The sequence below is a fragment of the Aquarana catesbeiana genome, linkage group LG04, assembly GCF_042186555.1.
Source record: "Aquarana catesbeiana isolate 2022-GZ linkage group LG04, ASM4218655v1, whole genome shotgun sequence".
In the NCBI taxonomy this organism is placed as follows: Eukaryota; Metazoa; Chordata; class Amphibia; order Anura; family Ranidae; genus Aquarana; species Aquarana catesbeiana.
Genome location: NC_133327.1, coordinates 435,263,763 through 435,278,931, shown reverse-complemented (window position 1 = coordinate 435,278,931; position 15,169 = coordinate 435,263,763). Strand labels below are relative to the sequence as shown.

At 42.8% G+C, this 15,169-nt stretch overlaps 1 protein-coding gene across 3 annotated transcripts in view; it reads left to right on the top strand.

The window, feature by feature from the left end:
• The window catches only part of AIG1 (androgen induced 1), a 537,675-nt gene extending 523,555 nt beyond the window's left edge, over positions 1-14,120 (top strand). For 2 of the 3 annotated variants that reach the window (XR_012243927.1, XM_073627423.1), the window contains 2 exons: positions 9,955-10,118; positions 13,671-14,120. Coding sequence is in view for 1 of the 3 variants with exons in the window: in XM_073627423.1 (XP_073483524.1) it covers positions 9,955-10,118; positions 13,671-13,705 (199 nt within the window). In the remaining 2 variants the exon portion in view is untranslated. Of the gene's footprint in view, positions 1-9,954; positions 10,119-13,670 lie in introns of those variants that run through there. The other variant, XR_012243928.1, reaches the window with a different exon arrangement.
• The last annotated feature ends 1,049 nt before the right edge of the window (positions 14,121-15,169 follow it).

The following is a 15,169-nucleotide window of genomic DNA, read 5'->3' as shown; positions in this document are numbered from 1 at the left end:
GGTGAGTGAAGCACAGTTGGGAGGATTGGGGAGGCACGCCTGAGAGAACTGGGAAATTGCAGTTTGAGATGGGTACAGAACCAAAAGAGTGGACTGTGGGAAGGCCAGTGGAGAGAGGTCATTGCAGCCAGGCTGGCTGGCAGGGCCTGAAGAGCGCTATCTGGGATCAGTAGCTGGACAGAGGACCATTAGCACCTGAACTATTTCTATGCCATAGGGGTCCGGGGCCCCTGCCCACAAAAGGCAATTCACTGAGGCTTGGCTGAGTTAGTGTCAGGCCTGACAATGCAGTGCTAGCTAGTCTGGAGAAGTGACATCTGCAGCAAGTATAGTGCTGGAGGTGTAACGGTCTGCAGCAAGTGAAGTGCTGGAGGAGTGCATGGAAAGAGATCTTAAGCAGTTGTTGCTGGAGAGAAGACAGGTGTATATACAGGAGTGTATATAGAAGTCCCCAAGCAAATTTGCACTGAATTTTTCAGGGCATCCCATAATTTCCTTTTTCCATCTAAGTTCAATCCCCTCAATAAAAATAAAAAAACAAAGCTGATGGACTGTTCTATGACTCTGAGTGTCTGAGAGATTGATGCCGGACTGGGCAGGGTCAGGGGTGAACCACAATATTCATCAACCCCTACAGGGGCATGACTACATTTGGGGGTGTCGTCCGGGATCAACTGTTCACGGGTAACCGAAGTTGCTCGAGCCGGGGGAACTATGCTTTGTTCCACTACTTATTTAGGAATTAAACTTTGGGGAAGGACTTATGCGCTCTACCTGCTATTCAGTGTTATAGTAACAAGTGCCGTTCCATAGCAACCGGCGGGAGCTGCCTTCAAGTTCAATTTTTTTTGCTGTCTGCTCACCCAGTTGCCCCAACTGCAGCTGGTAGGGACACTTGTACTAATCCTGGACTGTTTACGATAAGCTGCCACCTGTGGCAACCATGGAGGGCGACCGCGCCCATGGATTATAAATAGCGTTCTGCTATGGCTGAGTGTCCTAACGTGAATTACAATTATGTCCAGAGATCTGCTATTGCTAGAAATTCGGAACTATTGTTTCAAAATCCTGCTTTGAACAGTAAAGTGTGCCCGGAAGTGTCTACTGTTGCCTGGGGTGATCGGGGTAAGCCTGCGGGTGACTGCGGGCGGGACTGTGTTCCCTTCGGTGAGGCATGGGTTACAAATTTTATTGTTGTTACCGGCAACCACTGGAGAAGTCGATTTACATCTGCTTCTGGTTGCTTGGGCACAGACGGTGCCAATCGACATGCCTGGGCAAGTCCTGCTAGTCACAGCATGCCTGCAACCTTCAGTTTATCCAACAAGGGGTTACTTGACGCCAGCGTTTCTGGAAATGAGGGGGAGGTGCCACGCCCTAGAGAAGACCCAGCATTCCCTGCTAGCAGCAGACACCACGAGGCAGATGAGCAAGATGACTGAGAGTGGTCACAGACTCTCAGCGCTGACTTGGTTGATTAAAATGCAGGAGCAACTGCTGGTCGAAACCAGTGTCCAATTGGAGCACCGGAATTCGCCCTGGGGGTGACTGAGGGAATGGAGCGACTGTGCCTGTTGTGCCCAGAGTCCCGGATACCATCTAAGGTGGTCAGTGCTTGGGTCCGGTGCGGTCATTGTGCCAAACTAATAGACCGGCTTGCATCCAGCCAGCAGCAATACTACCAGGTGGACCTGCATTCAGGAATTTGTAAACTGTAGCAGCGGACATCCCGGAAGGCCAGAGCGGGCCTGGAATCATCTCTGAAAGGCGGGGTAGAGTCTGAGTCTGGTGACTCCCCTGTGAAGACAAGTGACATAGGAGAAGAGAAGTCTGCTGTGGCTTGCGGCCTGGTCGGAGACCTGGTGACTGTAAGTACTGCCATGTATGAGCCTTCTATGCCCCTTGTAATCCCTGTCTGGAAGGAGCAAGTGTTGGAGGGTGTGCCCTCAGGTGAGCCAGGAGGGGAATGCGGGGCAGGTCCATAGATTGGGGATCCCCCAGACTGTTAGCAGAGTTCAGATCCCTGGAGAAACTAGCAGAATGGTAATCTTCTTACAGCTGCTCCGAGGAAGAATGGGAGACAGTAGGTTCCCAGGTCCTGGAAGTATCGTCCAAGGGAGTATAGGAGCCAGACTTTGCTGGGGAGCCTGGAAGAGCTGCAGGAACCCCTGTCAGTAGCAGACAACTATTTGTCCGAAGACCCTTCACCACCCAGACCAGAGTGCCCACTTATAGGCAGTGGGTGAAGAGGTCCCCTGATGCCAGTGTCCTGTCTGAGAAAGGAAAACCTAGGGCGCTGCACAGGTTTTCCCGGGTCCAGTGGGAAGTTCAAAGGAGGGTTGTTGCTCTGGAGTGGGGTTTGGACTTTCCCTATGTCCCTCCTGAAACCATGGACATCATCAAGAACTCACAGGGAGAGTGGGAGGATGATTCAGTTTGGGAGTACCTACACGTCCCTAAGCCACTGCGGGTGCCAGAGTGTGAGGAGCATGAACATTTTGACAGTGTGAGGAGTGTGAACATTTTGACAGCTGTCATCCTTGTGTGCAGTCTTGAACGCCGCCACTAATATCCATACTTTGAGCTGACTGACTCCCTGTCATCCTCAGTCTCTTTTTGGTCAGTGATGCCTACAGCCTCACACTGATTACAGCTGCTTGGTCTCAGGTGTTCCCTATTCATGCTGTTTCATGCTAACTTCAATGTAAGTGTGCTGCTTATTTTAATAAAGTGTTTTTAATTTGATACTGACCTTAGCACCCTGCTATTCGTTGTCTTCTACTCTGGTGCCACAAAGTCAAGGAGAGGTGTTAATTGTTCAAAGTTTGAATTGTTTCCAAACAGCCAGTGTGGAGATGTGAAAACAGCATTATATTTGGGTGACAGATGGGGGTTGATTTACTAAAACTGTAGAGTGCATAATTTGGTGGAGCTCTGCATAGAAACCAGAAAATCTGCTTCCAGGTTTGGTTTGGTAAAAGCTTAATTGAACAGGCTGAAGTTAAAAGCTGATTGGCTAAAAAGTAAGGCTGCACCAGATTTTCCACTCTCCAGGTTTAATAAATCAACCCCATGGCATCCAACATATGGACCTAGGAAAATAAGGATTATTACCAGCACAACTTGGCAAAGTGTTAAAGTGGTGGTAAAGCCTCCCATATACCCATACTCCCATAACAAACAGGCAACTGGTAAGCAAGTGCTATAGCTCTTTAGCACCCAGGTAGTTGGCAATAAGACACAGCACCAGCCACTTCAAAGGCTGGAGGTTAAATACCCTTCCTGGTTAGAGGACATGCCCAGCATTGTTATTGGGAGCTCTGGAAGTCCTGAAGGCAGTGGAGATCACAGGAATCCAGTGAGTAGTGTAACATTGCCTTCCCCTTTACAGGAGCCTCCAGATGCCCTCAGAGCTGGTCTTTTTTGAATGTGCATGAATGGAAGGCCTTTGTCAGCACCTGGACTTAAACCCGGGACCTCTGCTGTGTTTAAAAATGATTCTGCTTGCTGAGCCACCTGGAATGCTGGACAGTTTACTGGACAATTCCTTGAATGATCCTGCCATGAATCTTATTTGCCTTAAATCTTGAACTCTTTGCTCCTCCCATGAACTTCCTGATTTAAGCCATGTCTCTGCCCTTCCTGGTTGCCAAAATATTGTGCCTTCTCCAGCCAATATCTCACTTTGGTTTCTCCTGCTGCCGTCCATATCTTTGCTACCATTTGTTACCAGCATTTGGCTTGCTCCTTGACTACACTTCTGCTTAATCCCAACCTGCAACTATTCATTACTGACCTTTGGATTGTTCCTCAACCACACTTCTGCTTGAGCCCTATCTGCTATATCTGTTACTGGACCCCGGGTTGCTCACCTCCTGGTGGGGCAATCCTGAGGACCACGACCTGGTGCTAACATGCAGCAAAATCCATCTCCACCATCAGGAACTCTGGTGAACACCAGTTAGTACTTAGATTCCGCACCTCAGGTGAGCCTGTGTCATCTGCCAGGGTGACCTGCCTGTGTTCCTATCCTGCTAGTTCCTATGTGGGCTTCCACTGCTAACGCAACTAGTCTTCAAGCCTGACCCCTTGATCATAACAGCCTTAATCAATCTGGTTGCATGGATGTTACTTGCAGGTTCCCTGTAATATTCTATTATGCCCAAACTCTTCCACTTTATAAGGTACTGAAGGCGTTTCTACAATGTGCCTGGAATCCATGATTGCTTAAACCTTAATTTCTTTAAAGCCATCCATAGGGATAGAAAGAGATATAAAAAAATTACTTGCCCAAAATGGAATCCAGAGCTACTAGCTTCAGAGAAGCTACATGAAATTAACCTTTAATGAATTCAGAAGCAGGAACTTGACTTGCTACCGTGTTGATGATTTCCAGGATGGCAGAAACAAGGCAATAAATCTGGTATCCGATTTTCTTGTGAAACAAAGCAATTTCAGGTCAGCAGTAGAAAGCCACACATGGTCTCTCGGCATAAAGGCAGGACCATCTCGTCTCTTTTTGTCAACCTTAGTTTTCCCCTGGATTGGACCCGAGAAAGGAACTTTTGCTTTAGGTTTGTGGTCAATAAAGCAACTGTTGTTGACAAGTCCTTTAAAAAAAATTCCCATGGCGTAAATCCATCGTCTATCATGTGTCCACTCCCCCATTTACTCACACCAAATGACATCTCTCGGCATGGACAAGCCCATATTTGGCCAGTGTTGCTTTTTTTACACATTCCTTGCCCATTTTCTGTACTTTCTGTTGACAGCTGAATGGACTGCGCCGGGTTAAGTTGTGGTTGTTAGGACACCGGTGGCTTTGAGCTTCCAAACAAACAGCCTAGGGGAAACTGCCACACTTAGCAGTGGGAAATGCTAAATGTATCACTTCCCACTGCCACCAGGGGTTCAACTTGGCCAAGCCAAGCAATTTTCTGAACCTCCAAACTGGCAGCTCATCCCTACTTGTGAATCCTCCAGGACAAAAAAACAGGAAGCTGCAATCTTTATACTATATTGTGCATAGGATGAATGATTTTATTGTGTTAATATATAACGCAAGAATACAGAGAATAAAATATGTGTATTACAAACACACAGTACTATGAAAATTATTGACATGAACAGCATTATACAATGTACATTGTGTAATGTATTACCACTTTTTGTTTATGTTGATGAAAGCTTTATAGGCACCATGGTAACAGAATCCTGACAAACCAAAAAAATGTAATAGAGACTCCAAGCAGACATACCGCCAACTCTTTCCTCAAACCTTATGTAACCTTCTGCTTCTCTCTTTTAGTCTTGATTTAGATACTGAGATCATTGACTATAGTGAGTAATATCTATTAATGAGGTGTAAGAATGATAGATAAAACTTTAAATATGATCAGTGGCTGCCAGCATTGTTCTTTATTCTCTTGCATGCTTCCAAACTGTATTATTCAAGCTTTTGGAGAAAACTATCTGAATATACAAATTTGTTTCTGAATTCCAGATTGGTTGAAATATGAAAAATCCTAGACAGTATGATTGTGTCTATGTCCACTATTTCAATGTAATGATTGTTTGCTTTTGCTTTTCCTGTATAGATTACCTGCCAACAATATATATCATTACAAGAATTATGTGATTATGATTTAGCTTACTGCAGATACAATTCTCTTAAAATGTTGAATGTTAATTTCAAAACTGATATTTTAGCCAATAGGCTGAATTATCTACCAGCTGTTACTAAAGTATATTTAAATGCTTCAAGATGAACTCTAGGAACATAAATTTTTATAGTAATAGATACCTTATGTTGGCTATACACTTGGCATTTGTATTGGCAATTTTTGAGCTTTCCATCCATTTTCGTCAAAAGCAATCCGTTACCAACAGAATTGTTGTTTCCCAGTTTCAAGCAATAAAACTATCATAATTGCAGTTAAAATCAATCAAAACTAGTACAGTGCCACTTTTTGATTTTTATGCAAGTTTTGATAATCCTGTCACTCAAGCCAGTAAACAACTAAAGCTATGGGTAGCAAATTGTCATGGTTGAAATCAGTTGTATGGCCAGAATTTGGGTAGTCTATCTGCGATTGCTTGTTTCATTACCAATTCTATTTAGGAATATATTTTTATTTACTGCTAGCAGTAATTTCACCACTTATCCAAAGTCATCTCCCTTTCAGCAATGATTATACCAATGGTTAATCTCTAGCCTCATTGCACCCATGGACAAGACCAACTAGCCAACTAATGTGCAGGAACATCAAGAAATCTAGTTCCAGAACAAATTTTGCACCTTCGTTAAGTTTTGTTTTCTTAATTCATAGCTTTTAGTGTTTGTGTCCCCTTTTCCCATTAATATCTGAGCCTCCACTGTCTTTCTTTTCCATTTAATGCCTAAAACAAACAGAACATGATCTCTGTGCCTGTTCAATATGGTTTTTACCTGTCAAACTTAGCCAGCTGAAGTGGTCTAGGCTCAGGAAAGATCCTGACTTTTGGGATCCACCCAGATGCCTGGACCAGCAGCTGGATCAGCTTCTCAGTGAGCCACTGGGAGACTGAGCCAACCGCTCCTGCTCCCTCTACAGTCCAGCGCTGGAGGGGCAGAGCAGAGAGCCAAACTTCTCTTTTAATCTGAGCTTTAGCCTGACTCTCACCCCCTAGCCACATTATTTGTACCCTGACATAATCTAACTATTAAATAAAACTAAACTAAACATTGCCTAACCTTAGACAGGCGCTTACAATTAAAACTGAACCCTGAAGTGTATGTATAGTCTAAATGTTTGTTTGGGGAGGGGTTAAACCCCTAATAATTTGCTATTGCTGTCTGTGCCCTTCCTGGGAATATTCAAACACGCTCTGTATTTGTCCTGTCACAGAGATAGGGAGTTATGAAAAATTCCAAAACTTTACAGGAGACACCAGAACAGGAGGTGAGGGAAATTTTACAATAGGGATATCTGTTCTGATGACAACTATCTGATAAGGGATTCCCCTCAGTTCCTGTTGTGTCCCCAATGGAACACACACAGAAAATAATAAACTGCAAATCTTTTATTTTATTCCCTAATAATCCAAAACTAAAGAAAAGCTAAAAAGAAACTTTGGTTATACATAAGGAGAAAGTTACTAAAACTGGTGCACACGGAATCTGGTGCAGCTGTGCATAGAAACTGGCTTCTAACTTCAGCTTGTTATGCTTTGACAATAATACCTAGAATCAGAATTGTTTCTATGCACAGCTGCACCAGATTCTGTATGCACCAGTTTTAGTAAATCCCCCCTATAGACTTCAAACTCAATCCCAGTGGCGGCTGGTAGTTTTTTGTTTGGGGGGGCGAAAAACAACCCCCCCGCGGCACCTCAAACCCTCCCTTGCTGTCTGCTAGTCCACCGGCACTTACCCTATCCAGGCGGCGGGCACATCAGGCAGAGATGGGAATCGGGTATCGACGGGGATCGGGCATCGGTGGGCACATCGGGCATCAGCGGGCACATCGGGCAACAATGGGTGTTTTCTCCTCCTCGCTACCGCCATGGGTCTCCTCCTAAGTGTTCCATCAGATCGCCTGTCCTTTTAGCCAATTGGTGATGGGTATCAGACCCGCTTCCCGATTGGCCGGGAGGAGGATCATTGTTGCAACAGCGAATATTCAATCGCTGTTGTAACACCTGGGTGGGCTCATGGTGCAATGCTCTGTGCCACGAGCCCACCCTATTTTGAAACCGATGACACTAGGGACACCAGAATTCAGTCACGTAGATGTGTTTCACACAAACAACTTGTGCTAAATCATTAAGCACAAGTTGTTTGTTTGAAACGTGTCTACATGACTGAATTCTGGTGTCCCTGGTGTCATCACGGTGATTTCTAATAAAGGCATTTTGAAAAATCTGGATGTGCAGCCATTCTTCTTTATCTAAGTATTCTATGGAGGCAGGCCGGGGCTAGCACTCCTACCAGGTTACTTTTGGGTTATCATATACACCTGGAGCAGCGAATCCTTTCTATTTTGAAGCCTATTAGAGCCTCTGGCTCTAATCAGGTGCTTCACAAAAACAACCCCGCTGCTGTAATTTATGCGCCCAGCATCCTGAAAGGGGCCGGACACATGAATAGGGGGGGTGGCGGCCGTGGACTGGATAGAGCATGGGGGTAGCGGCCGTGGATAGAAGGGGCGGTGCCACAACAAATGCTCAATCCTAAAAAACAAGCATTTGGGAAGTAGTTAGCTGAGGGGACTTCACGGAGATCCCTGCTAGATTCTTCTAGCAGATTCCTATTGTTCAGTACATAGAGGACAGCACAGAGAAGCTGAAGTAGATTCCCTCTGTTTCTTTTTTCTGGATAAGAGGACTGATGAGAAAATTGCAGAGCCACATAGTCTTCACAAGCAAATTCCTTGTGCTCCAGACACTGTCTCTCATATTTCTAGAATTTCATTACTGCAAAACAGAACTGACATAACTTTATCTGTTCATCTCATCAGGCAACAGTGTGATAGACTGTACTGCATAGTCATGGAAAGACTGTTCACTGTACAGCCTATTGATTTACAATCTTGTCTGATGGATTAAATCTGTCTGGGATGAGACTTTCTTCAAGGTGGATCATCGGGGAACACACACTTGTGGCTTTCAGTGTCTTGTATTTTTAAGAAAAAATTGCTACTTTATTGCTTCAGAAAGGAATCTGTTACTGTTTAGTTGTTCAAGGCCCCAATGGAGACCCATGAGCTACCCAACAGACAAGTTTGGGACTTTGGCACTATTGTGGTTAGTTAGATAGGGAAAGGTGAGGGATTATTTCACACTTGTTAATTTTGAAACGCCAATACCGTTATTCCACTTTTAATCATTTAAATGTTGCTCTGGTTGTATTAGCCATTTTTTCTTATTTTCAGCTTACAGCCACTGCTTAAAAAATGCATGTTATTTACAATTGTCTCTCTCACTGTGTCACAGGATTTTAAGGGTGTCACCAGATTCAGGTAGAAACTGCACCTGTATACTTATGCCAACACCTATGGGTGCACTACATTCTGTAGATGCTATGCTAAAAATATATTTTTACATGCAATTCTTTCTCATGTTGGTTAACATATGAATGTCTATTGAAGCAGTTTAAAGGATAAATTCACCTTTAGGAACCCGTTGAAGGGTGGAACATGTAACATGTTCTCACTCTTGCAGCCGCTTAGCGGTCTGCTGCCCCCTGTGTGACAGCAATACGAGAAGTTCCCCATACTAGCTGTCACTTTATGAAAGGAATGCAGCTATGCGGGGCTCCACCCACACAGCCACTACATTCATACACAGAGTTCTGTGAATGAATGAACTACAAGTACCGACATCCTTTGCAGCTGTCAGATTGTATTTCTTATTGAACTACCACAGTGCTGTTGAATGCTCTGGTAGTTCATTGATCCTTCCTGTCAGTGTGAGTCTGCCTGCCCGTATGATGTAAGGGCAGAAAGATTACATTGACAGTCTGCAGGAGTCCTGCATGGCACCAGTGAGCAGCTGATCGCCAGTGCAATGCTTTCTAGGCTCCTAAAAAAAAAAAATAGTAAATGCACATTTTTTTACCTGCAAAAAAAAAAAATTCTATATAGCATATAGAGCAATGGCATTGCCTTTAAATTTGAATATTATATTTTAGGATCTGCATAGATCAGTTGATCTGCACATGTCCTCCACTTTACTATTAAATAAATATTCCTTCTCTAGTATATCGAGTGCAGAGTGTGCCCAGTGTGTTCTTAAGTTTTTTTACAAAGTAATGGCTTAGCACATTAACATTCTCCAGATTCCCAGCGTTTGTTAGTTTTAATAGTCTCTTGCAATGTACTTAAGTTCACAAAAACAGCTCCAACATTTTTGAGTATTACATAAATGCTGGATCTTCAACAAGTAACTCTTTGTTTCGTATCTGCTTTCTTTCAGGGTGTGCTGGGTTCATCATGTGACAGGCATATGGGTGTACCCGCTTCTGGAACACATCACTTCTGTAGCTAAAATATTCTTCTTCTTTATAGTCACTGTTATCATTAACATTTATTATATTCTTGGAGAAAAGTTAAACAGCTATATTTGGGACTTGGAAAAATGTAAGTAATGTCCGCATTTATCTGTACTATCATACAAAGAAAAGAAACCATTCAGAAATGTCTATACCACCAAGAAAGAATAAGTCTACTGAGAGACAGATTAAGGCAGAATTGGCATTTATAAGGATTTAAATAGACCAGGTACGTGATCTGGCGCAGAGCGGTATATGTACAGTGGGCGGTCGCTAAGAGGTTAATTAAATTCTACTGAAAAGTTAAATGTTTTAGACCAATGGTCAAACGGTTTCTGAATATTGTAATTTTTAGTAATGTCTGTCACATGGGCATGCAGAAATTCACCAATTAGAATGATTACCGTATTTTCACCAAATGTGTCACTGTCTGGATTAATGCATAGCTCCCAACTGTCCTTGATTTCAAGGGACTGTCCCTGATTTGGAACAAAGTCCCTCTGTCCCTCTTAACTCCTCATTTATCCCTCATTTTGGTCTGATCTATATAGTTGTATATAAAATGCATTTTTTATCGTTCAAAAAGTATTTCCCAGTGCTAAACCTCTCACCCAATTTCTAAATTGTTGCTTTTGTAAAATGTAAAAGCCAGTGTAAAGTAGTGTAGTGGTAAAAAAAAGCACTTGTGGGTTTAACAAATTTTTTTTTTTTTGCATAATTCTCTTTTAAGGGGGCATAGCAAGGGATAATGTCCTATACCTACATACTTTTGCTAATAGGTGTCAATCGTTCCCATCTCAAAAAGTTGGGAGGTATGATTAATGATTCAAGATAATACAGAAATCATGGCCATCTGCCTTATAAAAGTATAATATCGGTTCACATGTGACAGCCCCCCTATTCTCAATTGCTGTAATAGTTAAAACTCTTTTCTCATAAAATTGCGTTTAAAGTCTTTTGAATCTGTTTACAGCATCAATTTCAACAAAAACATTGTAGGAAGATTCTCTAAATAGTATTGCTTATTAGTGTAATTCTGCTTCCTAGTTTCTAGTGTTTAATACGATCACGCAGACCCTTGCTGACCTTCAGTAGTGCATTTAAAATAGATTTAGGTATAATCAGGTAAGACTCTAGGTTTTGCTTTGTTGTTATTAGTCTTCAATTCAATTCAAAAACCCGGGTATTGTGCATTTGTGGAAAAACCTGTCTCAAGAATGTAGCCATTCCCAGAAGAAACACCTAAATGATTTTACCAGAAATTACAGTCTTCAAGTCTTTTCCTTTTTTAAGAAATGTTGACACTGCCAGACAGACAAGTAGAGGGCCAGACAAACCAGACTTAAAGCATTTAAATGTATCTTACAGTCAGATCAGTGGGCACAGACATTCCAGTTAGAAATATATCATGCAATTGTCTTATTGTACATATTGACCATTGTGTGCATGCTTGTAAAATTTTATTAAGTCAATAACTGAGCTTGCCGCATCATCATATTCATTTTATGCTGAGCTTTTGGCTATTCGAATTAAGAAGCATCAGCATGTGTTGCATTGTGTGTAGTATAGCACTGAGTCAAGCATTATTCCATGAATACATCAAGGGCTTTTCCTCTTAATGCGTATGTCCATATTTGCAATCGAAATTAAGAAAACTCCACTATATGTTTGTTATGTGTTCCCATTCACACAGCACAGTCTTTAAGATGTTTCTAATGAGAAGGTGTCATGGCTGACCATGAGAATTTGTGGAAAGTCTCAGTGTCTTTGTCCCCAAACTATTCCTTATTAACATACAGTGCAGAAGGGCGGTTTCTAAATGTTTAATTCTTTGTTAGGACAGACAGTGTTTAAGTCTAGTTACATAATGAAGAACCGTGAACACAGTAAACAATTACGATAAACATTATTCTACAACTTCTTCCTATGCATTAAAGCAGGGAGAGCATGTAATGATTTTTCAGCAAGTAAAAATTTTAAGCCATTTTATATTGGGAACACGTAACAAAGTAAGTTGTATCCTAATTCATCTGTGAAAGTGTAAATATGCTTTAGGCTCGGTTCACACTGATGCATCATAGGATGCGACTTGTGAGATCCCAAGTCGGATGACATGTGAAATTTAATGTTTCCCTATGAGAGCCGTCTTAACTGATTCTACACAAGTCTGTCCGACTTTAGAAAAGGTTCCTGCACTAATTTGGTCCGAGTTTTCACATCAAAGTCGGATTCCAAAATTGCACTAAAAGTCACGTGACTTTAGACTCGGGCTAGTGCAAACCGAGCCTTAAGCTAAAAGTTGGACCTTTCTTTTTGCCTGTCCAGGTATTAACAAAGAGTCTCCACTTTCTCAACTTGGAATTCTCGTTTTTAATGTTTGTTTGCAGAACTTGAGCCTGCCATACCAATAAAGTAGCACTCATCTGAGTGGATCGTGCTATACTGCTTATGTGCGGCCTTTGCTCTAAAGAATGAAGTCATTGCTAAAGGAAGAAACCATCTACATGCAGGCTAGTTGTAAGCTTGCAAATAGACAGATTTTCTAATACAGTCTGTGGAGAAATGTGAAGTGCCATGTGTGGCCTACCCAGAGTATGGAAGAGCCCCTCCATGCACTGCTAGCCTCTGCCAATGAATGAGATTGGCCACTGATCTAAAGTCTGTAGAGGCAGGAGCGTAACTACAGAGGACACAGGGGGTCGCAATTGCGACCCGGCCCAATGCTCCAGGGGGCCCGTGCACTTCCTTTGTACACCTGGATAGGGAGAGCGGCAGGAGCAACATATAGTGGATCTGATCCCCTCCATTTTCCTTCTGCAGCTGCTGAGAGCCCGCTTCTCCTCCTCTCCCTCCCACAGGCATTCAGAGGCTTCAGGAGGAATGGAACGGATTGGTTCCTCTGCCACCCTCACCCCTCTTGCCCAGGTCACTTGTCTTCTGCTGTCCCCTGGCCCCCGTTATCCCCCTGCAGCCCTGCCAGCTTCCCCCTCCCCTCTCCCGCTGGCTGCTGGGGGTGATGGAGAGCGGAGGAAGGGGCCATAAATATGTCATTTACTGGCCCCTTCCTTTTCTGAATGGACAGAATCAGTGATCGGTACCGTTTACTGACTCTGTCCATTCATAACTGAAGCATAGTAAACTGTGTTTACTGTTCTTCTGTTTGTGAATGAATGGGAAACTCTGTACAGAGCTATTCCTGTCCATTCGTTTTGTGCAGCTGAGGCTGCAGAGATTGTGATTGAGGGCTGTGTCCTTAATCTCCTTTCTCTGTCTCAAAGGTGAAACATCATGGGTCTGTTTAGACCCCTGATATTTAACTAAAAAAATTTTGTAAAAAATTAGTTGTTCCATCCCAAGATGGCAGGAGGGGGGCTTGCTGCAGAACATGTGAAAGGGTTTGTAATAAAGAGCCCCGAGATGGAAGTAAAGGGCCCCAGGCTCAGAGGAAAGGGCCCCGGCTGGGAGACAGGGCAGCCCTTCATGGTTTCTTGCACCGGGACCCTAAAGGTTCAAGTTACACCTCTGTATAGAGGGGACTATAGGTAGCATGGGGACTGAGGGTTGTAATTAGGCTCATAGTTAATTTAAATATTGCTATTGTTTACCTACTACTAACAATTTGATTCACTTGTTTTTCTAGCCATTGAAGCAGGAGAGAAACAGAAGATTGACTAACTTTAGGATTCAGGCAGAGCAATCATTCTGCAGATACAAGACAGAAGTATTTAAAACTATCCTATAATTCTACACCATCAAAAGGATGCGGGAACCTGACCTTGTGGACTATAAAACACACAAAGCTACTAACAGATTTCAAGACCTGATACAGTGAGAATAAGAAAATTCTGAACTATGCACTAAGCTACTTAAAAATATCATAATAGACAAATCAGGCTTAAGAGAATTAGGCATCAAGAAAAGTGTTTGGATATGCAGCAGTTCGATTGGGCAAAGTTAAATGTTTTGCCAAGTCTGTCAGTGTCTGGATTACTGTTACAATGCAATACTTAAAGCTGATCTGTAGCTATCAATGTGAAGTTATATATTTTTTTTTTGGATGCTTAGTTATATTGTAAAATGTATTTATTGCCTGTGAATTCCAAGGCTTTGTGTTGGAAATTTCTCCTATTGCCAGCACATGCAGGGCAACAAAATCTGTAGCCTCTATGTGCGGGAGGCCCTTTGAGAACATGCCCCATCTCTCCACCACATCACATTTTCGAACCAAGTTTTGGGAATTACTAAGTGGATGGACTCCCAATATTGCCACTCTGTAACCAGTCAGCTTGGCATTTTTTCAACAGAAACTGAAGCCAGTAAAATAGGAAAGATTTATTATAGGGGTTACGCTAGTCCAGCTGCATTACCCATGGTGAATTAATAGCTGCAGGGTCAACACACAGAGCAGTCCTGAAAACTCCCATATTCATACCTAGTAGTAGGTAAAGTATTCGTCTGAAAAATATAAGGGGCTTCAGTGATAGATATGAAAACTGCTAATTTTGCACAGATGATTACTATGTAATAATAGGGATTAAACAACATAAAACATGTGTAGCTGTGTCTAGCCTATAAGAGCAGGCACCACAACGTGCATACCTCTAATTCAAAGCAAAGCTTCTTCTGTGTTCTTAGAAAACTAATGAACCTGGGTGTAAACAATATTCAGTCTCAAACTTGAGCTTTGGCTCTGGCATACCCACCCAGATATACTAGAATTCAGTTTGAGGTAATTAGCGGATATGAGAGAAAAGGCCAAATTTTGCAATATTGTATGCCAGGTAAGGTTGCCACTTTTTTTCTGAGAAAAAATAACAGGCATTGATCTCTTTACTTTTTTACCAGTCATGGGTATTGGATTTTGCCCTGGGGTTAGAGGAGAAGGATTATCAGGTTGTGTCACAGGGGTGAGAAGAACTAGAAGATGAGTTCAAAGGTGTATAGAGGGGTATCAGATGGGGTCACAGAGGTAAGAAGACATACCAGATTGGGTCACAGAGATGAGGAGGGCTAAGAAACGGACACTTGGGGTACAGAAGGGTATCAGATGGTGTCACAGGGGTGAAATGGATACCAGATGGTATCATGGGGGAAAGGAGTGGAACCAGATGGTGTCAAGGGTGTCAGCAGGGGTACCAG